Source organism: Prorops nasuta, unplaced genomic scaffold, assembly GCF_024137725.1.
Source record: "Prorops nasuta isolate Cenicafe-Biocafe unplaced genomic scaffold, Cenicafe_Pnas_1.2 PNAS00008, whole genome shotgun sequence".
Lineage (NCBI taxonomy): Eukaryota > Metazoa > Arthropoda > Insecta > Hymenoptera > Bethylidae > Prorops > Prorops nasuta.
Genome location: NW_027116805.1, coordinates 7875057 through 7901300, shown reverse-complemented (window position 1 = coordinate 7901300; position 26244 = coordinate 7875057). Strand labels below are relative to the sequence as shown.

The window sequence follows — 26244 nt, the reverse complement described above, 5'->3', positions numbered from 1 at the left end:
TCCAAATTTGTATCCGCATCATGGCACTTCTTTGTTGGTCCTCAAAAATCTCGTTCTCTTTGATGAAAGGAAAAATAACAAAACTTGAATTCACACGATAAGTGTATTTCTGACGCGATTAGCTTTACAGAATGATTGACGTAACAAAACGAAGAATTACAAGATATTTATAATACATGTCATATTTATATAAAATTTATTAATAAACATTTAAGTTTATTAAAGTATTCCATATTGTTATGTAAAATAACATATTGTACCTAAGTACCCGTCAAATCTGTGGAGCTCTCAATACTGTCTCCTGCATTATCATGATAAAAGCAAAAGTATATTTACTCTAATTTAATTATTGTAGTTGTCAGTTCACTTTCATTAATCCTCATTCTCATCCGACGTTTCAAAGTCGAAGCCACACTGAAACATAAATAATTGGTTTTCTTATCACATTGGCTTTAATGCGAAAGCTTTCTTTTCTCAAAACTTACCTCGTCCCAGTCAGGCCTTTTGAGTAATTCTTCGATACCGGAGAGTTTTTCGAGGTAATTTGGTGTGTTGCAGGCGTCTAATATAAAATCGAATCCCCTAGATTTGTATTCATCTATGAGTGGGGTGGAGCAGGCAGTACAGGATGGAAATCTGTGCGTTACAGTTAATCTCATATCGTGATTCCATAGCGATCCACGAATCGTGTGTGGAACTCCTCCCAACAGACCAGTTAATTCGGCCTCTCCAACTTTGGTTTCGTCAATGTTGCTCATCATGGCCTTGCAATCAATTCTAGTAAAGGAGTGAATTATTAAAAATGATAACAAAGTCGTAGATCAAAGAAAAAGCAACATTAATCAAATTTACCCATCATTGTGTTGAGTCAAGGCGACTAAAAGTTCAACTGCTAGACCCGCAGCAATTTGGGACAGACCGGGTCGACTAACCGTACACTGTTGATCAAGGGTCCTATCCGTTTGAGACTACAAATAAATATATGCGATTCTCATAATGAAGAGCAATAACATAATAAATATATTCACTGGGTTTTAATCAAGAGTATTTTACTGACGTTTCCAGGCTGCGTGACGTCATTACAAAAATAGCAGCCCAGATCCGGACCAGCAGTATTTTGAGAAGTTAAGTTAGGATTGGAAGATGGTACGGATTTTCGAGTTCCGTGTCGCTGAACCGTATAAGAGTCAAAGCCCAAGGCTGCATTAATGACAATTTTATCCATTGCTGCGCACAAAAGTGTCGGTAGCCACCTGGCCTCTCGTGAATCCAGTAACAAAAAAACAACGTCGCTTCTTGCAATTAGCTCTTCCAATTTGGTGAATGCTGATCGTGTACTTTCAAGCATACTTTCACCTACAACGTGACCTGGCATTGGAATATGGAGTACAACACCCTCTACGTTCTAGAAACATATTGCTATTCTATAGTATTATTGTTATTATAAAAATGAGCAAGACTTTTGCAGATTGCAATAATGATACAAAAATGACAGCTGTCTTATTACCAAATTAGGATTTATCCTGAGTAAAGCATCTTTTGCAGCATCAGCTTTAAAACGACGCTCTATCGCATCTTGATGAACATATAAACTCTGTCTTACTGTATTGCTATGAGAGACTGTGGAGCTGTCCACTAATACAATATTATTCACAGCCCACCCAAGAAGAACTCTTGCTACAGAACATCCTAAAGTTCCCGCTCCTAGCAAAAGACACTTCAAAGAGCTTATTTTGTCCAAATTCAAATCAGGTACTAGACGCCACTTCATCAATTTTAAATTCAAGTTGATTGCTCTTTCTGATAATCTATGAAAAAAAAATTTAGGCATATCATTGATGTTTAATTTTTGTTCATTACAAGTATGGGATTGCTCACTTTGCAGGATCCATAGTATTGGATAAGTCAATAATATTGGGTCCCATTTTTCCATTAGAGTTTGTTTCCCAGCCCACAAAATGTTCGGATCGAAAAAGAGCGTCATGAGTCGTTTTCCAATTGCTAGAATCTTTCACTTTTAATTCGAAAATAATGGAGTTTTCCAACTTTTCACCTCTCAGAGAAATAACATTAATTGGCCTGGTAAAGCAAAAAATTGGGGCATGCCAGAATAATAAATACAGAAGATTCCTCAATGGCCACCCTGGCTCAGCACTGCTCATACAAGGGTCGTAAAATGCAAAATATATTTCAAAACTTACCTAAAATCAAGATATATAACAAATAAAATAGTATTTTATTTAATTATTAAAAAACACAAACATACCCCATCTAAATCTTCATTTATCAAATATTCTATAGCTTCTGATAAATGAATTATCTTAGAATTTTCCTTAGTCACAAATATAGCAAAATAATTTTTCAATCTACAATCTAATTGCAGAAAATTTTCAAGTAAAGATTCTATTGCACCAACAGATAATCTAACATCTAGTGATGATAACTGTACACAGTTCAATTCTGGCAACTGATAGGGTGTGGGATGAGCCACCCAGTAGAAAAATTTGTACTTTTTCAAATCTGCGTATGAGGCTACAATAAAATAAGAAAGTCTCCATGGTTCTTTAATCGCATCATTGTTTTTTATACTATCCATTATATATTTTCCCATGTTATCAATAAGGTTCTGTGGCTGAACATGTCTAAAAGCTTCATAAGTATTCATGTTAATCATACATCCATGGCAAGCAATCGATGAATTATGAGAAGTTGTATCAATATTCCTATAAATTGATGAAATAATATTAATTTAAATTTTAAACATTAATAGCTAAAAATCATAATATATTCAATTACTCATTAAAAGAAGTGCAATCCAAAAACAAAGGGTTGGCTCGCCCTTCGTTGAAAGGCTTAGTCAAATAACTTCCCCACAGGTGGATATCTGTTTTCTCATCCAATTTCAACTTGTCAATTTTTAATTCAGCAAATTTAGCCCAGAATGTTGGATCAGTAACTGTGGTTACTTTTGTAAATTTTAAACATTCTTCCATCATTGTTTTTGATTGATTTCTTCACATAAATAATAAGACTGGAAAAAAAGTGAAGGTGTTTAATGCCTGAATATAATTAGTTATAATGTTCTATAGTTTATCACATTAACAATGTAGTATGATGTGCAATGTGTGACACAACAATTGTATCAATTGTACTAATCATCCCATCCGGTGTCATGAAGGTTATAATCTCTTCTTAATAATAAATTTTAACGAATTGATTATTTAAAATGTACGTACCGCACGATATTCGTGAAAGTATAGCAAGTGAAGTGAAATCAATGCTGATAATTCTAATTGTTACATGCTTGCTTCGTTTATTTAATACAAGTAAATAATACAAAACGCACCGACTGTTTTTGTTGTTACTCTATTGCTGCTGCAGTTGCTCTAGAGTGTAGTAGCTACACGGTTTAATACTGACAGAACTGCGCCTGCTCACTGTAAAAATTATCGCGGATGCTTGAAAGCCCGAAATAACCGTTAAATTCAACAACCTTGTTAAAAGAAATAAATAAAAGGATGTAATAATAATTGACCATTTTAGTCTGCTCAAATTAATTTCTATGTTTGATCTTTATACAAATAAACAATCTAAAACCATTTACTTAATTTCTGAAATTTCTACAATTTTTATTTTCTGATTTCGGAAACTGCGGAGTGCGGAGTACTAAACTATTGGTTTTAAAATTCAGAACTTGTAATAGATATTTCTGTGACACATATGGATTGATAATGCCGATTGGGAAGTGAAAAAAGCCATCAATAATTTTATAAACACATTCATTTTAGCACCAGCAGGTACCAGAATATATTATGAACACTTTTTTATCTCTTTATTAAAAAATTTGTTCTATATACATATAAATTATAAGTATATGAAACTTTTGTATAAATGATCATAAAATAGGCTGTAATATTTCCAGTGTCACTTGCATAGTTTGATCATCAACCAAGACAATATCGTATATATTTTTGTATGCTTCTAGACATAGTTCTACCTACAATAATAAATATAAATATTAGTAAAACATTATTATTTTAATGATTAGAATCAGCTTACATCGTCATATAAAAAGCCTATTCGTAAAATAGTTTGAGCATCATCCAAACCATCAGCCATATGAACATCTCCAGTAGTATCTCCCATTAAAATAACATTTCTTCGGTCTTTTAAATTTTTTAGATAACTGCTCTCTAAAGAGTGTTCATTTTTATTGAAGGCATGAATCAAGATACTATTCTTAAATCCTTCTATTATGCTATTGTTAAATTTAAGAAAATTGGATATCACTTTTACATTTTTCAATAAAATATTGTGGTGTGTTAAAACTGCTTCTACTACGTCTCCTAAACCACCACTGAATACTAATATTGGTACAGATAGGCTATTCAGTTTGTCAAACAGCTGAATTGTTCCATCTCTTAAAACTGCTTTATTTGTTTCTATAACGTCATTCAACTCTTCAGCTTTTAATTCAACTCCTTTTATTAGATTTTCTGTGTCATACATCCATTGTTCCATAGCAGCAATTTTTACATCTAATGGCAAATCTGGATTAACCTCTATTGGACGATATTTGCGCTGTAGTCTTTTGTCTTCTTCTGGATACGTTCTAGGTAAGTGTTTGCATTTGCTAAATAAAGCTGTAAACAACATTTATGTTTAGTTTTATATTATAATACAATTTTAAATAAAAATGAATAAAATATAATTACCAAAACTGCTAAGAGTTCTAGTACCATTGATATGTTGTTTTGTCAATGTAAAATCAAAGTCAGTAACAACCTAAAAATAGTACTTACATGTGATAAAAGTAAATTTAAAAGATATAAAATGCAATATGTAGTCTAATTTTGTAAAATGTATAGAAAAACGTGCCTGCAATTTGTTTGATCCATCACATAATATCTGATTAATTTTCTGAATGACTGCTGCTTTATCTTTAATGTGTACATGATTTAAGCTCAAAGACGGAAACTGTAAATTAAACATTTTTAAATTATTAATATAATTAAAATCTTATATTATTTAACAGTTAACAACTCGCACATACATGTTCAATTTTATATTCGTTAGTCATTATTAATTTAAACTCAACTATAATTTATTATAGCTTATTGTTGATATCGTTGCTATATGTTTGCGAGAATTCCGGCGAGAAAATGCTGCCTGCTAGACTTCTTTTATCGTAAATATATTTAGGGAAAGCTTATTTCCTAAATATCGTGTTTGTTGCCTGCCAAAAGTGTATATTAAGGCTGCGTTCATTTATTAGCTGCGAGTACTAAAACTCTACAATGAATGTCACGTAAAATATAGGTTTTCAGTACAGGCAGTACATGAACGAACGTAGCGTGTGTCACGCGAAGTATACATACATATGTATATAAAAACGAAAGGTCACGCACGATGCACATCATGGATGATGGAGCTCTTCTGCAGTTCTGCTCTTTTTCACAGAAAGCTTCTGGAATTGAAATATTTTTGCTGATGGGTTATAATAATGCAAATATCTAATCATTAGTCATCATAAGAAAAAGTATCGTCTGATTTCGGCTTAAGACATGGAAAAGATAGAACATTTATGGAAAGCAAATCAGTATATGAGAAGCTTACAGCGTCCAGAGCTAAATACGTTGAGCACTAGTTACATGTGAGGTTATATTTATACTTTAAAAGACTTTATATATGAATTAAATAAACACTTACTTTTAACTAATGGCATTTGCAGATTATTGTTTTATAAATTAAACTTTATTTTTTATTTTCAGAAATTTATGTAGACTTTTAAGTAAGAACATTGAATTACCAAATCAATGTTTTGGCCCCTCAGTAATGTGTTCGCATTGTGGCTTGTTATGGTCAACAGAACCAAATATATATAGATTATTACCAGGAAGAAAACCTTCAAAAAGTATTAAAAAGAAATTAAATTCTATAAATCATGAAGGGAGAAATCTGTCAAAATTCCAAAGGAGTTTAATAAATAAATGTCAAAAAAAAGGAATGAATAAATTAGTAATTAAGTGTTCCATGTGCTTACTTAAAACAGAAGTATATTTTAATAAGCCAGAAAGGTTAAAAAGAAAATCAAATGCTGATGTAGAGGAAAAGTCACTTATTACTCCTTCAAGAAAGAAAAGGAAAAAGTTTAAGGACAAAACAGCAGGTCTTAATATATCAGCATCCTCTAGTCCAATGATAGATAAAGAGAAAGCTTTAAAAAGTTGTTTCACACCAAACATGGAAGAAATATCAAAAATTAAAACTATTCCGAAAGCAAATTTAAGTTCAAGTACTCCGAAATCAAAAATGCTTAATGTAGAAAGGTTTAAAGGGATTTTGGAGAGAAATTCGACACCCAAAAGAAAGAAGACTAGACTAGAATCATTTTTATCAGATCTATAAATATTTACTTACTACTTGACATATATTATAGTATAGAAAATGTAATTTGTTGAATCTTATAATATTTTTAATAAAGAAAAATAAATCTCTTCTGTCAAGCCTTCTTTATCATTTTAGCTTTTATTTGTTTTAAGTATTCTTTTAATTATAAATATATTATCTTATAAAAATAAATATACAAGAAATTGAATACTATATGCAGCTCATATTTCCTGATATTATTAGAATAGCTGGAAATACGAGTTTTAAATGAGCTGAGAGTATAAATTCTACTTTTCTCCGCTCCGCCTTCTGGCGCACATAGCAAAAATCTTTTCCTTTATAGAAGTGGGAATATGGGAATTGGGAACTGGGAACTAGGAACGGGGAGAACGAGAAAGAGCGCGAAATTAAAATGACGGTCTTCAGTTATAATTATATATAATCATACCAAACATGGAAGGAATTTCAATAGGTAAAACTATTGTGAATACAAATTTAAGTTCAAGAGCAGTGAAACGAAAAATGCCTAATATAGAAAGGTTTAACGGAATCTGGGAGAGAAATTCGACACCAAGAAAAATAAAAACCAGATTAAAATTATATTTATGAGAACTGTAAACAATTATTTATTTACTACTTGACATACTTTAAAGTATAAAAAATGCAATTTATTCAATCTTATCATATTACCAATAAAAACAAATAAAAATTTGCCCTAGCTTTATAATTTTAACTTTTTCTATAAATATGAACATTACAATTGATTATAAATTACAAATATACCATTCCGTACAGAATTTCCAATGATACCACACAATGATATAGTTTTCATAAGAAAAATTCAGTAGTCGATATATGGCAACTAAATAAATCGAAGCAAGGCGTTTATAGCACTTTTTCTCTAAGCCCAATAGCAGAGAAACAACTCTCTTCGCTGTGTTTCTGTCACTCCAATGGAATCTCCTTCCGAACAATCTGCAAAAGAAACGTAGGTGGTTGTCGTAAGTAGAAAAATTTGTAGCAAAGTGAGAGTGAAGCTTTCGAATGGAAGCCACGAGGACTTGGCATTTGCCAAGGTGCATACAAGAAGAGAAAAAATAGAACATAGTGAAAAGAGCGTGAAATGCAGGAGGACCGACGAACAAAGTACAGAATGTTTTGCTGGAGCAGGCCAAATGCGAGACATGGATGAGCTTCCTGTTAATTAATCGAGCAGTATGGGTGAGATTAGCAGAGCGAAGAGAAGAGACGTGAATGGTTGATGAAGGAGGGAGGAGGTGGAGGAAGGCGGTTAGTCACCTGAATACACGCGTCGAGATAATCCCGCTCGGACATTTCCTGGTCCTTCGCAGGGGGAACTTTTCCCCGGCGGCGCAACTCTTGTTTGGCCTCATTCAAGTCAAAGATCGTCACAGGGTCCAATTTGCCGTTTAGCACCAGGCCCGCCAAGTACTCAACGTAGTGCTGCCTGCGGGGAAAAGTACCCAGATTTTAGTCGTGCTTCATTCCCGGTACACTCTGTTACCTCGACCAGGTCGTTCCTGTAGTGGTCCGGATTCCGTCCGTACCAGTTTGGGGGCAGTTTCAATCCTGCACGACGGACGCAGGTCTCTAGATCGTCCACGTTCAATAACGGAAGGGGCTCCAGTTGGCTTACGCGAATCTTTTGTACAAGGTACTCGATGTAATGGATCCTGGACGTGCATCAGGGATCAGAAATTAGACTTTGAACCATTGGACAAGGACGCGATGCGTCATACTTGATAATAATAATCATCAAAAATAGTTTTTCAATCGGATCCTCGATATTATCGCTCTGTGGCGGTGAGTCGTTCGGGACTTCCGGTGGAATAATTAATTTACGTATAAAAAGTGAGGAGAATACTATTATCAACCTGCATAGACCAGCGTGGCCAGCCACGACGTCAGAGTTGCATATCGCGTCTACGACCCCAGCTGGAGTTTCTTTCTGCAATTGAACTTTGCACTTCCGTTCGCCAGCGACTCCTTCCGTGTCGAATTTAATGCCATTTTCCTTGAGCAGTTGTTGCAGTTGCGCTGGCTCCTTGTCGCGAAGGTAGAAGAGACAGTTGCGTGGATGATGAGCATGAAGACCCAATTTTGCACAAAAGGGACTCACGGAACATTTTGCTCCCATGACGAAAGCTTTGCCACAACCACAGCAAAATTCATATTTGCACTGACTGCAGGTGAAGTGCATGCAGCCTGAAATAATATTCAATATTTTTCTGTTGTATTTACAGGAGGACCCACGTGCATAGGGGGAATATTGGCACATCTTTATTTACCTCCTCGCGAAAGGGAATAACGAAATTTGCACTTGGGACAATCGATGCCATTGTCAGCCAAGTGTTTGGCCAAACCTAGAGCCTGATTATCCGGATCGTTTTCATCCTTCCACGCTGCAAACTGATCACAGGTGATGCCCTCGTGCTGCTTCTCCCACTACAATTTGTCGCAAAATACTTGAAATTAAATAAATAATTGAGATCGATCAAAGTTTTAATGGATTGTAAACATTACAGGTCTTCTGCAAGATGCACAGGTGACTGATCGACAATCCGGACATATCAGACGTTTCTGATCTGGATTCGCGTAGAAGCCACTGGAACACTATTAAGGTCACGAGGTCAACCTTTAAGAAAATTGAAATTGATCGCTTCTCCAAGGCTTACCTGGACGCACCACTTGAAGTTTGGATCTTGCATGAGGGTCCTGTCTCTCAGTTTTCTTTGAAAGAGCTCGTGGATTGGTGGGTCGAGGAGAGATTTCAGTTGAATGTCCAAGTTGCTGAAGTACTCGAGTACGTCATCCTCGTTGGCCTCTCGGAGATCAGGCTCCTTGCAGAATGGGCAGACAGCATCCACGATGCTACGGTCACTGATCTGAATGGTGAAATAATTTTTTGCACAGTCGTTGCAGCAACGGTGTATACACTTCAGCATCGATATCATCTGAAAAATCACGATCCATCAGAAATATGATCTTGATTGATAATAAATACAGTGACCGAGTAAGAAAAAAGTTTTGCATCCTCGACGAGTCTTCAACGAGTTTTATTGGATCGGAGCAACCTTGTGTATACCTGATTCATGGGAAAGCGTCCAGTGCAGAGTTCACATTCTTGCTGCAAATAAGCCAAAGCTGCCTCGATATTGGAACATTCTTTCGCAGCGTGCAATGCTTCGATATCGCCGAACTTGAGGGCAAGTAAACTAGCAGCGATTTCAGCTTCGTCATAATTGGATGCCTTGCCCTCCGCCAATAACCGTCGAGCGATCCTCTATGGAAACAAAATTAAATTTAATATAAATTAAGCGATCTTTGCTAGAAAATAAAGTATTTATTCCTTCGTAGAGGGAATTATGATAGAAAATTTGTAATTTCAACACGCAACAAACTTACGTTAGTCACACGTACATATGTTAAACTATACTCACCAGTTCAATTACAAGGTTCTAGAGGTTTAAAGGGGAATGGTTGGGGGGGGGGGGGGGTATTAACGACACAAGAAGATAATTTGGCCAAATATGAAAGCAAACAATTTTTTCCTGTTAATTACTTTGCAACCTATTGTTCTAATTTGTCTCTCTATTCGAGAATGTTTTTCCAAGAAGTGGGAGAGTGAGAAACTCGACATAATTTGTTGGGGGTGGTATTGGTGTCTACTGACCTCCCTCTCCGTTTTGGGAGACTCTTCGCGCTTCACGATGCTACTTCCTCTTTTCACATGCTCTCTCTTTGGCCTTTCCTCGCCCTCGAAACGACGAATGCAACTGGCTACGAGGGAAAACCTTTTTTTCTGACCTCCACCTTCCAGAGTCTTATCAATCTCAGCTCTTATCTCCTTGCTACCCGTACTGGCCCTCCGAGTATCTTTAAGCCTTTTTTGCACAGCAGCTTTCGAGGCTTTTGTCGATTCGTTATTCGCACTCCCCTTATCAGTTTTCAATGACACTTTAATCCCCTCGCTCGCTCGTCTCACGTTTTCATTGACCTCATTCGAGATTTTGCCCTCCGCCTTCTCAGCTTTATTAATCGAGGCTGACTTTCGAACGTTTTCAATTTTCGGAGCTTGCACGTCTACGGCTTTCGTTATAGAATTATTAATCCCCGATTTGATAACAGATTGCTGCACCTTAATGGTCTTTTTGCTCGTATCGTTTCGCTTTGAATCCGTGGCTGGCTCGGATGCTTTGATAATAATTGTCCTTACTATGTCCTCTTTCGATACGTTTCCCTTTTTAATTATTGGTTTATCGTTTTTCGCTTCTAATACGATGCTTTTATTGTCCTTCCTTTGTAACTTTTCTGTACTCGATATCCCTTTCTCCTCTTTATCCGTTTCTTTAGTTATTTGGTTAATTGTCTCGTTTCTCTCTTTCGAACTTTCTTTTACGCTTCTCGCTTCTGTCTTTTGCAATTCTTCCTCTTCTTCGTACTCTTCCTCCTCGTCAGTCTCTTCTTCTTCTTCTTCTTCATCTTCCTCTTCAAGGTCTTCTTCATCTATCTCTTCATCTTCCAATTCTTCAACGTCCTCCATGAACTCTTCCGACTCTTCATCATCCACACACGAGCTACTCGACGATTCAGACCTTATCGAGGAACCAGCGCTGCTGCACGATTCAGATCTCTCATCCTCATTTTTCTCGTTTCCGGCTTCGTTGCTCATTTCGGATTCTTCATAATCCGATATCTCCGCTTTTAGTTTTGTCAATGTTTCCTTCAATAAATATTCAGCATCCGTCATATCCTCGATGGTAACGTTACAGAGCGACTCGTGGGAATCGAATTTTTCTATTTTTCTTTCTTCATTTTCAGAAATGCTTTCATTGTTCTCCAATGAAGACTCCTCGGTCTCAGAATTGCAATCTTCTTCCATTTCGTTTTTCTCACTCGGTTCCTCTGCATATACATTATTTGTTGACTCGACGTCGAGATTTCGTTCTTGCAAATTTAATTCTTCCTTTGGATCAATGTATTTAGTCGTTTTTATATTATTTTCATGTACTTCAATTTTTAAAGCCTCTCGTGGGTCTACAATTTCTTCGCTCTTATCCATCTCTGTATTTTTCTCTTCTAAAGTTTGCTCAGTTTGTTCGGTATAATTAATTACTGTGAATTCTTTCGTGCTATCTTTCGAATCTTCTATTACGGGAGTTACAACAGTTTTTGATAATTTTGAATTTGTCGAAGATCGCTTTGTTTGAGATTTTTTCGTCTGCTGGTTTTCCTCTGGGTTTCTTGGGTTTGCAGTGGTCTCCACAGTGGGTTTTTTCACTTTAGCCGATGCAACTATGGGATTTCTAGTTTTAGCTGTGAGCACAGGAATTCTCGAAGTTTTAAATACTTTGGACGCTCCTGAATTAGTTGTATCCTTTGCTGGAGAATTTAATATTGATTTCGTAGATTCTGTTACAGTCTTCGTTTCATTCGTCTCTTTCTTAGCTTCACGATTTTGTACAATTGACCCAGCATTACTCAAACCTGACTTGACAATATTTTTACCAGACAAAATATTTTTCTTCATTCCCTTGTTAATAATGGTATCTGAGTTTTTGCAAAATTCTGATTTACCATTAAAAGTTTTACTGAAATTTTTGGAATTTCCTATCTTGACGAAAATCCTTCTTGGCAAATAAGAAGGTTTCCTCACGACCTTCGAAGGTGACTTTCTCTTCACAATTTTTCCATTAGGTGATTTAGATCTTTGCTTGACAAAAGTTTTTACAGCATTATTATTACAAACTTCTCTACTATTCTTATTCTCTAAATTCTTATCGTTACTCACTGGTCTTTCCTTTTTACCCTCGAGATCTAATAAGCTACGTTCGTTAGTCTTCAAAGGAACACTTGTATTGAAATTTTCTTCAGTAGTAAAGGAAAGATTGGGCAACAAATCATCAACAATAGCATTGATCACCGTATTATTCTTATTTTCAGAAATTGGTAGCAAGCATTCTCTGCTAGAAATATCAATTAATGGTATTGGCAGATCATTCCCACTTTTCTTACTTTCAAATGGATTCAGTATGTTTGAAAGCTTCCCATTATCCAGATCCAGTAAGTTGATCGGTGTGGGTGGTTCAGGAAATTCTATGAGATTTTCAGAAGCATCTACAAAAATTTCTGGGGATAAATTTCCACTGGTGGTAGTGGTAGATTCTGCAGAAAAAACTGTACTTGAGCTCCAATTACTGGAAGGTATTCCCAAAAAAATTTTTTTAACATCCAGCAATGGGATAATTTCTACTTCATGGATACTTCGAGATGCTGAGTTATCTTTGCTCAAGAGAGATTCCTGGACCAACTCTATTGCCTTTGGTTGTTCCTTCATTCGTGAGGAATCACCGAATTTAATATTTTCATATTGGACTGTATCATCCAGCTGTACTATCCCAGTTAAATTAACAACTTTATCATCTAATGGTGGTTTTTCAGATTCCTCAATCAAGCTTCTGCTAATTTCTTCTTCGTTAACATTTTTTAATACTTCGACTCTTCCTCCTCCCACTATTGCATCATCAATTAACGCGATATTATTAGAAGCAATTTCTCGAAAGCCCACACTGTATTGGTTATTCAATGACTCTGACCTATCGATAATTACTGAGTTATTCGAATGATCTTTCGTTAATAATGTATGATCAGAATTAATCGCAGTATTAGGAATCGCTAAATCTATAATGTTTTCGGAAGGTTTTTCAGCTTCCTTTATACACAAATTATTATTATTATTATTTCTTGCAATTTCAAGCGTGGGATTTTTTGGATCGTTCGATGATGACGTTTCGAGTGAAAATGATTGATCGTTAAGAGAAATTGCATTTTCGGTTAACTTCGTCCTTTCCAAACCAGTTGCAATTTTTTCCTCTACGTCACGCCACGAGATTTCTAAACTCGTCGATTCTGAATTCAGATTTCCAACCGAATCGCATGAAATTTGAACGCTCGTCGGCTCGGTCGTCAGTCTCTGCGAGATGTTAGTTTGCACAGCACTCGCCTCAGAATCTTTACGTACCGATATCTCGCTCGTCTCTGGAAACCCTCCACGACTGCTCGAACAACTACACAGATCGATAACGTTACTCGTGACTTTCTTATCGTTCTCCAATAATTTACTCGATTCTCCATTCAAATCCACAATATTCTCATTCCCCTTTGCAATTTTAACACAAGTCGGTGATACTTTCTCCAAATTCACCAAAGGCTCAGTAATGACAGTTTTTTTATTTATTTTTCCTACCTTAGCCTCTTTCTTATCTATTTTATCACTAGAATTAGTTCTCTCACTCGAAACACTCGTGTGAATTTTAACTGCTTTTGGTAAAATTTTCTTTTGTTCTGACTTTGTGGAAGACTCGAGTTTCTTTGGCTTCTGCGAGGTTTCGGTTGATGCAGTATTGCCATCAGAATTTTTCTGTATGGATACCTTGCTCGTCCCTGGAAATTGTTCATGACTGCTGGAAGTACTAGTCGGATCAACGATATCACTCGTGACTTTCTTATCATTCTCCAATAAATTACTTGATTCTTCTTTCACATCCACACTATTCTCATTCCTTTTACTAATTTTAATACAAGTCGATGATACTTTCTGCAAATTCACCAAAGAAGACTCAAGGTTACCAGTTTTTTCATCACATTTTCTTACTTCAACTTCTTTCTTATCAATAGAATTATTTCCTTCACTCGATACACTCGTGTCAACCTCGACTGTCTCTGGTAAAATTTTCATTTCCTCCGATTTCGTGGAAGCCTCGAGTTTCTTTGACTCCTGCGAGGTTTTCATCAAAGTAGCATTAGGCTCTGAATTTTTACCTATCGATATCTCACTTTTTTCTGGAGACTGTCCACGATAATTCGAAGCAGTACTCTCATCGATAACATCACTCGTTGCTCCTGAACGATTACTCTGCAACAGTTTATTTCCCTCTTCACCCAAATCCACAACATTCTCATCCTTCTCAACCACCACCAAATTTTCCAAAGAACTCAACGATGCTTTCTCCAAATTTTCCTGCAGAGAAGACTCAAGATTACCAGTTTTTTCATCAATTTTCTCCATCTTCGTACCAATAATATCTTTCCAGTTGCTCTCATTGGAAATACTCGTGGAAAAAAGTTCCACTGCCTTCGTGAAAGGTCCCAAAAGCTGCTCAGGCAAAAATTTCATAAACGACAAAAGTTGGTGGTTCATCGTGGTGGACGTTGTTGCCTCGTTGACAATATTATTATTATTATTATTATCATCATTGTACGTTGATTCAGACCTCATCTCGCTGTCGTGGGGATTATTTGAAAGTTTTTGCTGGAGATTCGCGTAAATGACAGTCTCTGTGGTCGTGGAAGGTACGTGGGACATTCCAGGGACATTCGGAGTATTTCGAAGGAATTCTGTCTGTGATGGCCGAATTGCGGTAGAATCTGACTCTACCGTTTGTCTCTCCTGGATTTTAACGGTAACTTTGATCGGTTCGTGACTCGCTATGACTGTTGGAGCATCATCCGCTGGGTTCGTGGCGTTATTATCGATTTCGGGCAAATTGAGAGGATTATCGTCGATAGTTTTTGGAGGATCTTGCTCGACTTGCCAATTATCGGTCAGCTGTTGAAGACCTGTCAGCTGCTTTCGAAAGTCGTCCGCCTGCAACGCAGCGAAATGTTCAACGTTTGCTAATATTACCTGCTTCTTCCTCTCCATATCCGACATGTCGGGAACAGGTTCGATAATCTCCGCTGCACTACCGACCAAATCTGCTGCATCTGCAGGCACACAGTCCCAAATCTTTCTGTACTCTCTTCTCTCGTCCATTCTAATCTCTAAACTATATCTACATACTATATATATATATATATATATATATGTGCTGTGCTGATAACAGACATCAACGAGCAAATTCGATCAACACCCCAGTATTTGCAATATTGTTAAATTTATATGGATAAATCGTATGCGATTTTTCTTAGTTAAATTATATTATCCAGAGCACTCTTCTGATTCTATATATGGGGCTTCATCGATTTTCCCAGTGAGGAACTCGGTTTTTACAAAGATAATTACTGACCCTGTAGTGGAGCAGCCTCGTCGTTCTCCACCCCCACTGGAGGACCCCAAATACGCATTAAAAATGGTTTCAACTGATTCTTTTGCAATTCTAGCAATGCTGCGTCCTCGACACCAGCATTCTTATCAAGAGCCTTTACCACTTCCACCAATGTGAAATTTCCTTTCAACATTATTTCTGCACACTGAAAAGAATAAATCAGTGATTATCAGTCGATTCGAATTTGGTTCTTGTTGGTTGTACGATTATTGGGAAATAGTTCCAAAATTGGCTAGATCATTTTGAAGCGAATCTTGGTTTCTTATCGTTATCCTAAAAATCATTACTCATCGCATATCACATTCTATGCTTTTTATTAATATTTGCTAAAATGTATGCTTCTACTTTATAGATGTAGCAGGTTTTGGAACTGGATGATTCGATTACTTTGCGCTGTCTGCGTTGAATCGCAGCAGCCACAGCATTCCAGACGTCGCCTTTGACTAATCGCAGAGCATCCTTGGCCTCACCGATGGACAAGTCACCAATATTGTTCTCCTTCAGCTCTTTGCCTTGAGTGCTGACCAAAATTTGTACGGTTTCTATCAAGTGAGGCCATTGTGTCTTTAACCACTCAATAGGATTAGTAGCACCCTGAGCTAGAGCAGTTTGAACGTCATCGGCTGAAAATCCTTGTCTTTCGGCTTCCCTCAGTAACTCAACAATTTCCAATCCTTGTCTGGTCAAAGTGGATGGGATCTGTGCAGAGGAGCCAGCCTCTGTGTATCTCGACTGACTAGGTTCCTGCAACAAATAGACAAAAACTAATTTATTAATAAACTTTAAAAGTTTTTAAACTTTCTATAGAAACTCTGCACTGGTGACTAAAATTGAACAAAAAATATAATAAATGCTAAAGCGATGACTGAAAACAAAATCAAAGCATGATTATGTATAATATATAATAAAGGTAATAAAATCACTATATATATATATATATATATATATATATATATATATATATAGACAGAGGGAGACTAAAGACAAATAGAAATTAGATGAAAATTCACTTGCTATGTAGGGGGGGGGGGGGGGGGGTGGTGTGGAGGCAAGAACGTATCTCACAGTTGAGCTGGAAGTATTTTAGGTACATTTGATTTTGCTCTTATGTTAGTGGCAACGTATGACGTATTTATAAATAAACGCCATTTCCAGAGGAAGCAAAAAATCAAGGTCCTGACTATATTCACACCGAGGCTACGAAAGAACAATAGGGTCGAGGATGGTGCAGGGGCAAACACGTTGGTAAAACAAAGATCGCACGTTGCATTGCTACAAGGTAAATGCGTTTACCCTAGAACGGTAATAGAAGTGGGTGGAGTCTGTGGAGTTTCTTCTGGTGCGATCTCTACTGTGTGCTGCCACCAGTTGCTGGAAAAGCTGGTGTTCCTGCATCCCACGAGGATACAAATCAGGACTGTTGATGAATCTCGCAGGTTCCTACAACAAAACGCTCCATTCTCGTTTTTTTTACTAAACCAGATTTCACATGCCATTCGAATCCTTAAGCTAAGAATAATGCATGACTAAATCATTTAAAGCTTTACCAGTATACGGGATTACTAGCAATCTTAATGATTTTGAGCTAGACTCGGGATAAAAAAGCTCTTGTGCTGATTCTCATACCTCTCCATCGCTGTCCTCGTAGGTCAACAACCCCTTGGAACCAACCGAAGCTGGTCTCCCATTGGATCTGGGTAGATAATCGTAGGTCTGAAAAATTCATTCATTAGGAGAGAAGCAGATGACTCGAAGGATTGTTAATTATCAAAGGAAATTGCAGAATTTGACAATTGACTTTTTTCTTGGTTGAAACGTACTTGGGTCGATATGGTTTGTGGTGGTGGTGATGTACCAGTGGATACAGACGATTGTTGTCCTCTCTGATCGGATTTTGCAGATTTTTCGATCAGGGCTACCTCCTCGTCTGCTAATTTAGTACTAGTCGAGCTATTTAAAGGGGACGATGCTGGCAAAGCTACTTCAGGTTCAATGTCTATCGACGTGGCAGCGTCGCTTCTCATAACTCTGTCGGCTTCCGACGGTTCGTTAATATTTTGCGAATTTCGTGAAGCGTTATCTAACGCGTTGTCTGCAAAATTTAAAAAATTTTTTTGTTACATGGATTTTTTTCGCTCTGCTCGACCCACGCGTCGCTTTTTCCCATGAAGCAAAATTCGTAAAGATTCTACAATAGGATGTATATATATCTCGAATGATATATACCAAAGGACAGTTCTAAAGAGAAATCTGTGTTTGTACATTGTTGGTGCTTTCTTATTCTATCGAGAGTTGTATCTTTGTAGAGAGAGTAAAAGAACAGATTCCAAATGCGCACTCGTGCTTGAAAATCGTTGCTTGAATGAATAATAATGCAGATTGATATCTTGATGTGACCTTGAAAAATGTCGGTCCTCAAAATTCAAATACGACTATGCATTTGGTACTTGGAAATATTATATATATAGTATACGTAATATAGTATATATATTTGACAAAAATTTGCATGCGTCTTTATTATTCATCCAAGTGTGTATACATGAGAGAAGAAGAAGAAACAAAAGATTGGTATACTAATTGAGCATCTTCAGCTTGATGTAAAATTCAAACGCGTGAAAAAAGTTAAGTGGTACCGGTGGAAAACAAGGCCCGGTAGAGAAACGTTGAAAGAAAAATGATCAATATTGCAGGAAATATTCTTCACACATTCCGTACAAATCTTTAGATTTATTGTAAAAAACGAAGAATGTTCTTGCACGTATTCAAATTTAATATTTGTTTTAAATAGAGGACCTTGTTATCAGCAGGTACCTTATGTAACAGTGAAAGGAATAAAGGAGCGGGCAGCTACAGCCCAACCGCAAGAAGATGGAATGTCACATGTCTGACGTCATTTGGACAGCTTGGTACCAAACGAAAAACTGATTTTTCGCCTCATTCTACCTTTATTCCTTATGGAACCGCTGTCGCCACTTTCCTCGCTGTTAGAAATCTTCAGCGTACTGGTTTTCTTTTCAAGGTCACGATTGGGGTCGGTATCTAGTCGCGATTCGTTCTTTTCGCTCGCAATTTCATCCACTTCGTCCGTGTTAGCGATCGGAGGCAGAGCGCTGCTTTTGGTTTTGCAACAGACCACGCAAACACGGTCCTTCTCCTTGTTTATAAAGGTGCAATGTTCGCAGGACCAATCCTCGACTGGCAATTCTGCACGGACTCCTTGGTCCTTGGTCGAGTCTACTACCATTGGAGATACGGTCCTCAAAGATCTTCTCGATTCTTGAGAACTAGAACGTTGTTGCAGTTGCTGCCTAGTTCCAGAGTCCTCTCGTGAGGATTGCCTCGAAATTCGTCCTTCATTATTCTCTCTAGGTCCGTCCATATCTTGAGTCTTCCTGTCCCTAGCAAGGACCTCTCGAGGAACAACCTTTCCAAGTTTTTGACCATCAGGTTCCAAGCTGGATCGAGTAGAATTTTTATTGACAATTTTGCTCTTTCCCTGTTCGTTGTACGATTCGAGTTCCTCCGAAGCACGATGTCTTCTAGATGCTGAAGACTCCCTGGACCTTCCAGTTTCTCGATGGTCCGAGTCGATAGAGGATCTTCTGGAGTCTCTGCGTGTCTTTTGCAGAATATCTGAGTCTCGTCTGCTGGTCGAGTTTCTCCTCGAGTGTCCTTCGTCGTCCCTTGGACCAAAATCATCCGAAGAACTGGTGACTCTGGATCGTCCAGGAAGACTCGATCTTCTGTCAGAAAATTCTTCATCCGTGCTGCGTTTACGTCTACCACGATAATTTCCATTTTCAATTTTACCAATCGCTTCCACTTTTAAGGAACGTCGCTCTTCGTCGTGGTTCCGACGACGAGGACTCACAGCGTCCCTTCGACAATCCTCGTAACTCCTCGGGACCATTCGTCTTTTGTTCGATTGGCTATCCGACATTTGATCGTCAGTGTTCAATAATCTGTCCTCTGATCTCCAGCTGCTGCAAATGCACATTTGAAGGTTTTAAAATGAGCTTTAAATATATACAGTACATTATATGTAAGGTTTCTGGTTAATTCATGACAAACTGATAAATTCAAATAGAGTGAACAATATTAAGAGAAAAGTGTTTATAAAAATTCTTATGTAACTGTTAATTAAAAAGTTGTCAAGGTCTAAACATTCCTTACATCTCAATTTATTAGTTTCTGGATTGACTAAAAAATTTGTACCAATGTGAACATAGTAATGAGTAATTCTACCAATAAAATCTTCAATGAATTTCTAATTACAAATCATATATAAGAATGAGTGTGCGTGTGTAGTGTAAGAATTTAAAGTTCAGAATAATTTCATCTATATGAATTTATCAATTTGGCACGAGTGAACCGGAAACTCTGCACAGTCCAACACAGTACTCACTCTCGACGATTTCTATTAAAACATCGTGGATCGTCATCATCGTTATAGTTCCTGTTCCTGATGCTTCTGGGTACACTGGTGCGTCTGAGGCTCCTGGATCCACGTGAAAGTCTCTCATCCATGTCAGAATCACCAGAGTCTTCTGAGCTAGCATCAGATGGAGAATCTGGGGACCTTCTAGATCGCGACCTTGAAGCGAGAGACTTTCTGGATTTGAGACTGGGGGATGGCGAGGGTGGTCTGGATCTTCTGCTGGATTTGAAGCTTCTGGCAGGACTGTGTGGTCTGGACAGTGTGCCAGGATAGTGTGGTGGTAACATTGGTGGTGCAGGATATCCCATTGGATAACCCCACATTGCTGGATGATTCAGACTCATTGTTGATCCACTCATGGAACCACCTATGGGAACGTCCCAAGTGCTACCAGGTGGATACCACATCATTGGCATTCCACCAGCACCTAAATGAACTGCAGACTGAGCCTGAAATTATAAACTTAAAAATTAGCTTCTCATTGTCAATTATAAATACAATATTAACTCCACTATAATATACCTGTTGCAACGTTGGATTCCACAAGTGAGAAGTCGATAAATCACACACACTCGTCGACTGCATCATCGATCTGACTGGTGGACTCGGTGGTGCAGCTTTGGTACTAGCCATGCTCAGTGGCCTTGGACTCAAAATGTCCCTTGAAATGTCCGTTGGAGGTCTCCTCCTATTCGCATCCTGCAACCTCATAGCTTCCTGGTACCTCCTGTATCTCTCCTAAAATGTTGAAATTATTTTTAGTAAAATTCCTTAAAGACTCTTATCGATTCAATTTGTGTACCTGAAGAGTGGACATCTTATCCGTTCCTGATACCGAGGCCTCGTTCGCCGAGGTATTAATCGATTGTGATGATTTCGTGGTGAAAGCAGAGCTTAATCCCGAGTCCGGAGTTGCCGGTAAAGGTCTGGTCGCGTTTGGAAGATTTCGCTTGGAAATCCCCCCCACCTTCTCGATCAACGATATGTTCGGAGCTCCCTGGCTTCGCGTTGCCCTAGCCTAAGCGCGAAACTTCAATTTTATTATACGCAGCACTCTTTCTCTGTTCCATCGAACAGTGAAAAGCGTTCGTTGCGAGGGAAAACTGCGCCAACAAGCGTTTGCCAGGTAAAAGATATCGTGAGCAAAATCTACTGGATGATCGATAGCACCTTGAGGAGTGAAGATTCGCTGCTGATGAATAGATACAAAATTGAGGAGTGGTCGATCTGGATACTGATTCTTTGGTGGATGGACAACAACTTAATTATTGTATATAATTGCAATATTGACTAAAGCTAGTATACCGTGAATTTTAAATTGTATTTAAATTAAATTGCTATAACGAATGATAGATGTGATAATTCATGTGATATTAGTTATTGATGAATATTTAAAAAACTAAGAAGTAGTTGATCTGGATTCTGCTTCTTTGGTGTTGGATGGACAATAATTTAATCGTTATATATATAATTGCAATTATGGACCAATGCTACTCTCCTGTGATTTTCAAATTATATGTTAATTAAACAACTATGATGAACTATATGTAGACGTGATATAATTCAGGTAAGATTCGTTATTAATGTTGGGCAGCGATAGTTATCTGCAAAATTATGACTCGTATATTAGCTTTAGGATGCGAATGATGAAACAACTGATTAGAAAGGAAGATCCTAATCAGTTGTTCTTTGGTAACGGTATGGAAAGTGCATAATTGTGTGTATCGTTGTGTTTCTTTTTTTTAATTGCAAATTTTTGGACTCGTGTGTGATAAAGCTGATAATGTTCACCCTGTTCACCGTAGTCTGCCATATTCACCGGTTTGTCTATTCGTGTCTGAATTTTGATCCCATTTAAAAGCCAAACTGTGCGCAGTCGTTATTATTGCGATCTCACTTTAACTTGCCATTTCCTTGCCGTTACATTAATCGAGAGAAAAGAGATGATAATGAGAGTATGGGATTCAGTGAATACGGCAGCAGTTTCTCTTGCGGTAACGTGGTGTATTAAATATCAACGAGTTAATTACAATCAAATCTTCGACGTAAAACAAATCAACGATAATTAAACTTCAATTAAGCTTATTAATAATATCTCTTCGTGGCCTCGGTGTGAAGCTTCTAAGAATTTCAATAACATGCGTTCAGTCGCCTTTACAAAAGCCTTGGAGATATGCTCCAATATTCTCACCAATTCATCAATAATAAATTAATATAGTTACAGTGTACAATAGTTTCGATAGGAGCCATTCGCAAATAGCACTGGGACTTTTGGAATTTGTACATTATCACGTTGTCGTTTGAGAATAATATATATATATATATATAGAGATAAATAAGCGTATATATATATAAATAAATATTAACACCTCTGATTATTACATAATAAGAATTGAAAAGCGCATAGTAGTGGTTCATGAGAGAAGCTGGGATGAGATGGAAATGAGAGGGAAATGAGAAAGCAAGGGTAGCAGATTTTAAAGAAGTTTCCGAACTATACAGCTTCAGTTTGGTTCACAGATAGTATAGGACAAAAATCCATTGCGATTAATGATTAACAGTTATAAGAAAATGATGACATAAGTGGGTAAATTTTAAATCGTAATTATTAAAGTTTTATGCTGGAATTGGTTAATCAATTCGTTAACTGAGATTGTATTTAATTCAACGTTGTTGGATGAGAGGTAGTTTTGCGAGGTTTTTGTCCTTTCAAGAGCGTAGGGAGTCAGCGTACGTCCCAGTGGCGAAAAACCGGAAAAGGAAATAAGGAAAAAGCTTGAATGACTATTTGGAAGGAGAGTTTGGACGCTATGGGAAAGTAGCCTCAGCTCAGGCCATGATGCAGCCTACCTGAGAGGTGGACTTCCGGTTTCTGCGCGGTGGTGGAACCGGAGGTGGATTTGCGAGATGCTCGCCCTTCGGGGGCAACGGGGGCCTGCATTTCGGTGCTTGCTCCGTCAGCAGCCTCCTTCGCACGTGGCTCCTTCTCTTCGGATGTTTGTGATTCATTTCGTCACAGGCCTCGCAATAATTGCCATCGCAAAGGTCGCAACGCGCAAACACGTTCTCCGATCCACACAGAGTACACTTTACGCCGCTCGACAATTTTGCTACCACCGTATTGTGGTTGTTATTGTTATTATTCTTACTCTTGCTGTTATTATTATTATTATTGTTGTGCTGAGCTTGGCCCTTGACAGGGAATTCGATAATCTCGTAGTCAGGATCACCACAGTCTCCGGTCAAAGAAGGGGGTGGTACCTTGGGCGTCGGGGGTGGACCCTTCTCATGATGATCATCCGTCTCCTTCTGCTGTTGTGCCTTGCGTTTTGAAAGAAAATCGTTCGAATCAGACGGATGCAGCAACCACACGCTAGTTTCAACGCTTCGTTTGTGTATCACGTACCATTACCCAGTGGGGCATCGTCCTCGCCATTCTTAGACGGGTCGAAGGATTGGATATAGCCATCGGCCGCCATTTGTCAGCTCCTGGATTCTACGACAAAAATTCGTCCATTAAAAAACTATGTTAAAAATATTTTTGTATCTCAGTGTAATACTGTTATGTCCATAACGAAGCTGGTGCGTTTGGTGCGCAGTGCCGAAACTGTTCGAGTGGGCCCTTGAGAGAGTGACGACGCGCGGCTCGGTGAATTTCGAGGCGGAAGCGTGGCTGATCAGTCTATTTCTGAGGCTGGGAAAAATCGTGTTTCGCGTCTCGAAATAAAGCCGAGAGTCTCGCTCGTATAGCCGGAAATTATCTCCCTAGCTCACCACACACTCCTCTACTTATATATACTGTCCCGTTCGGTGAAATATTGAATTCCTAGCATGGCGTCCAAATCCGATTCAAACGGCCGGCTAGATTTTCTTTGAATTATTCAGCTCGACCAATTTGCCAAATCATACTTTCCCGATACGAATGGAAAATCTGCGGTTGAACGGTGAAAGAGGAAAATTATTATATATATAGTAACCATTACCTTCACTGTTCCAAGTATTAATCATTAAAGACCTCTAATAGGCCCCTACTCTATATCATTTTAATTCACTCGAATCAAATAATCAACCAAAATAGCTCTCCATCAAGAAGCATTCGATAGATAATACGCCTGGTAAAGTTTTCATTGTTATTGGAGAATCGATAATTGGCATTGTTTCAGAATGAAAGATTTATTCATTTTGCTGTAATCGCCTAATGCACCGGGGATTGGTCCACTCGAATTTAGATTCTCGATTTAGAGACTCGCGTATCTTTAGAACGTTTATTCCATTCTGTTTCAATCGATATTTCAACGAAGCCCTGCGATTACCCTTTATTCTTATACCATTTGGTTTTTTGTATATGTTAAAAGTTTATGTTGATTCGTCTTAGTTTTTAAGGTTATAATTTGCAATTTCTTTACCAAAGTGATCTTTCTGGAATATATTCGAAAGATGAAGTTTAACGAATTTTCGGAGAAAATAGAAAGAGCAGCGAAATTGGAAGCTTTCCAAGAATCACCTAAGCCTAGAGAGCTTTATTTTTCCTCGACATTTACGCGAGCTCTTGTATATTTTTTTCCGGACCAAGTAAACCTTTGCATGATAACCAGCCAAAACAAATCATCCCTCTATGGTTTATGGACGCATTAACCTTTATTGGTGCTTCGTATGGTGGTTAGATTATTTTACAGAAAGAGTAATAGATAAAAAACTTTTCTCAACGCTGCCCAGGAGCTTCTTCATTTTTATCGCTTAAAGTAGTACGTTGTGTGTTTCAATATTGATGCACCAAAGTCAACACGTGTTTATTTCAATTTCACCTTAACTGCCACCTGTTTTGCACAAACCCTGCATACGCGCGTTTGGAGAATCGAATAGCTGCATTAAAAAACATAAACAACACGCGAAGCTACTACTTTCCTTTATGAGAAATCCCTTGACGAATGGCCGAACTTTGTATAAATTTGCACCTACCAAAGCGAGGTTCTATAAAATGAAGAAATTTACTAGCAGAAAATCTCGTCTTCATTTATCCTACACAATACCATAACTCTGTACAAAGATATCCAAGTAACGCACGAGCTTCTCTCGCCTACATCCTTTGATTGGCTAGAAACCTGTCTGTTATCTGGGTCACTGCCAATAAATTTTACGAAATCTCCAAGTAAAATTATATTCCTTCTTTAATTGCACATTTTCAGCCTCAGATGATTTGCGATACGACGTAATAATATTTAGCCTCAAACTCGACGAATATCGGTATATGCAAAGCTCTGCAGTAATAATAAACGTTCAGCATAACGGCGAGGATAAGCGAGAATCCGACGATTTTCGGAATTTTCGTTACTGGAACTATACATATATAGAGTATAATATTTTCCGATTTCCATTGGAAAGTTTTCTCGTTATGCAAACGTCACTCGAGAGGGAAGAAACTTGCAGGGGTAATACACTCACACTCATGTAAGAGACCTCTCGCGGAGATGAATTCTCCCGGTTTCCTCGAGTAGCGATCCGCACGGTACTGGGGGCTCTCTCTTCTCGGTTTTCTTCTACTCGTTCGCACAAGCACGAACACGAACGAAGAGGCCGCTGCGTTAGGCTTGCCGCCGCCGTTACTACCAAAATCTATTTCCGTAGCACGGTTGCTGGACCGATGCCACTATTTCGCGCCGAAGTCTCCCCGTTTGCGTAAATATATCGCGATGCGCGATCGTCGCGTGCCGCATGCCTCTTCTTTACCCTTCATTAGCCTGTCTATATACAGCGTTCTCGAATGCTCACTCGCCATTAGAGCCTATTAATTCTTATAATGTTTTCTATCGACGCGACGCTACACCCACCTTTTTCAATATTCCTCTGAAATTCTTTGTCCAAAAATAGATTTATGTAATTTCCGGTAGAATTCTAAAGTTCACATGGATGGTCTTATATTTATATTGTGTGGTTTGCAAGATTTAAATTTTAATTCATTAATTAAATGGATAATTTTGATTCATAGGTGTCGATACGACCTGATAGCATCCAAGTCCACCGATGAATGCACTAATTGTTCTTTATTGAATGTGGGACTCATAAAGGTCGTTAGTGTTGCTGCATGCGAACAAACGTGTGCGACCTGCTTCTCACGCGTGCAGAAAAAACAACCACGTATTCATGTTTTCATGCGCGTTGATTGGATTCCAATCGAAGCGTGTAAACTTCTTCACGAAGATCTGGCTTGTTGGTTTAATTTGCCGAGGTATGGTGGTTCGAGTCTCTTAGTCGATTCGTTTTGGAGAAGATTCCTACTTTACCTGCCGA

At 37.9% G+C, this 26244-nt stretch overlaps 4 protein-coding genes across 6 annotated transcripts; 1 reads left to right on the top strand and 3 right to left on the bottom strand.

The window, feature by feature from the left end:
* Positions 1–114: 114 nt before the first annotated feature.
* Positions 115–3375, bottom strand: Atg7 (Autophagy-related 7). Of its 3 annotated transcripts, none has more exons than XM_066729969.1 (9): positions 3237–3375; positions 2797–3031; positions 2267–2723; positions 1879–2201; positions 1508–1808; positions 1058–1405; positions 853–968; positions 486–777; positions 115–414 (listed from the first exon to the last, which is right to left on the bottom strand). In XM_066729969.1, the coding sequence occupies exons 2-9, from the start codon at positions 2994–2996 to the stop codon at positions 373–375; spliced, it is 2079 nt and encodes a 692-aa protein (XP_066586066.1). In that variant the 5' UTR covers positions 2997–3031; positions 3237–3375; the 3' UTR covers positions 115–372. The 3 variants fall into 3 exon arrangements, with proteins under 3 accessions (XP_066586066.1, XP_066586069.1, XP_066586068.1); XM_066729972.1 differs by having other exon boundaries at positions 3347–3364; XM_066729971.1 differs by lacking the exon at positions 3237–3375 and adding an exon at positions 3098–3159.
* A 151-nt stretch (positions 3376–3526) lies between these two features.
* Positions 3527–5263, bottom strand: cN-IIIB (cytosolic 5'-nucleotidase IIIB). The gene is made up of 5 exons (XM_066729973.1): positions 5054–5263; positions 4879–4977; positions 4716–4785; positions 4060–4643; positions 3527–3997 (listed from the first exon to the last, which is right to left on the bottom strand). The coding sequence occupies exons 1-5, from the start codon at positions 5078–5080 to the stop codon at positions 3896–3898; spliced, it is 882 nt and encodes a 293-aa protein (XP_066586070.1). The 5' UTR covers positions 5081–5263; the 3' UTR covers positions 3527–3895.
* A 135-nt stretch (positions 5264–5398) lies between these two features.
* LOC136775311 (uncharacterized) lies at positions 5399–6506 on the top strand. Its single transcript, XM_066729974.1, has 2 exons — positions 5399–5653; positions 5772–6506. Exons 1-2 carry the CDS (start codon positions 5565–5567, stop codon positions 6406–6408), a joined length of 726 nt encoding a protein of 241 aa, XP_066586071.1. The 5' UTR covers positions 5399–5564; the 3' UTR covers positions 6409–6506.
* Positions 6507–6987: 481 nt separating this feature from the next.
* LUBEL (Linear Ubiquitin E3 ligase) lies at positions 6988–23829 on the bottom strand. Its single transcript, XM_066730254.1, has 20 exons — positions 23517–23829; positions 23363–23452; positions 22807–23277; positions 20759–20974; positions 20479–20694; positions 19924–20405; positions 18462–19501; positions 17339–17610; positions 17145–17231; positions 16812–16958; positions 15906–16262; positions 15480–15663; positions 10085–15177; positions 9497–9694; positions 9087–9365; positions 8935–9024; positions 8700–8856; positions 8286–8616; positions 7690–7858; positions 6988–7365 (listed from the first exon to the last, which is right to left on the bottom strand). Exons 1-20 carry the CDS (start codon positions 23526–23528, stop codon positions 7336–7338), a joined length of 9921 nt encoding a protein of 3306 aa, XP_066586351.1. The 5' UTR covers positions 23529–23829; the 3' UTR covers positions 6988–7335.
* Positions 23830–26244: the final 2415 nt, after the last annotated feature.

Coding starts and splice junctions, on each gene's coding strand:
- Atg7 (XM_066729969.1), bottom strand. CDS start 2,996: ATGATGGAAGAATGTTTAAAATTTACAAAAGTAACCACAGTTACTGAT. Junction 2,202..2,266: donor TAAATGAAGATTTAGATGGG/GTATGTTTGTGT, acceptor TCTTGATTTTAG/GTAAGTTTTGAAATATATTT. Junction 969..1,057: donor ACGTCACGCAGCCTGGAAAC/GTCAGTAAAATA, acceptor ATTTATTTGTAG/TCTCAAACGGATAGGACCCT.
- LUBEL (XM_066730254.1), bottom strand. Junction 17,232..17,338: donor CACAAACCATATCGACCCAA/GTACGTTTCAAC, acceptor TGAATTTTTCAG/ACCTACGATTATCTACCCAG. Junction 7,859..8,285: donor GGCCACGCTGGTCTATGCAG/GTTGATAATAGT, acceptor TTTTCCCCGCAG/GCAGCACTACGTTGAGTACT.
- LOC136775311 (XM_066729974.1), top strand. CDS start 5,565: ATGGAAAAGATAGAACATTTATGGAAAGCAAATCAGTATATGAGAAGC. Junction 5,654..5,771: donor ACGTTGAGCACTAGTTACAT/GTGAGGTTATAT, acceptor TTTTATTTTCAG/AAATTTATGTAGACTTTTAA.
- cN-IIIB (XM_066729973.1), bottom strand. CDS start 5,080: ATGACTAACGAATATAAAATTGAACAT. Junction 4,644..4,715: donor TAGAACTCTTAGCAGTTTTG/GTAATTATATTT, acceptor TGTTGTTTACAG/CTTTATTTAGCAAATGCAAA. Junction 3,998..4,059: donor TAGGCTTTTTATATGACGAT/GTAAGCTGATTC, acceptor TTATTATTGTAG/GTAGAACTATGTCTAGAAGC.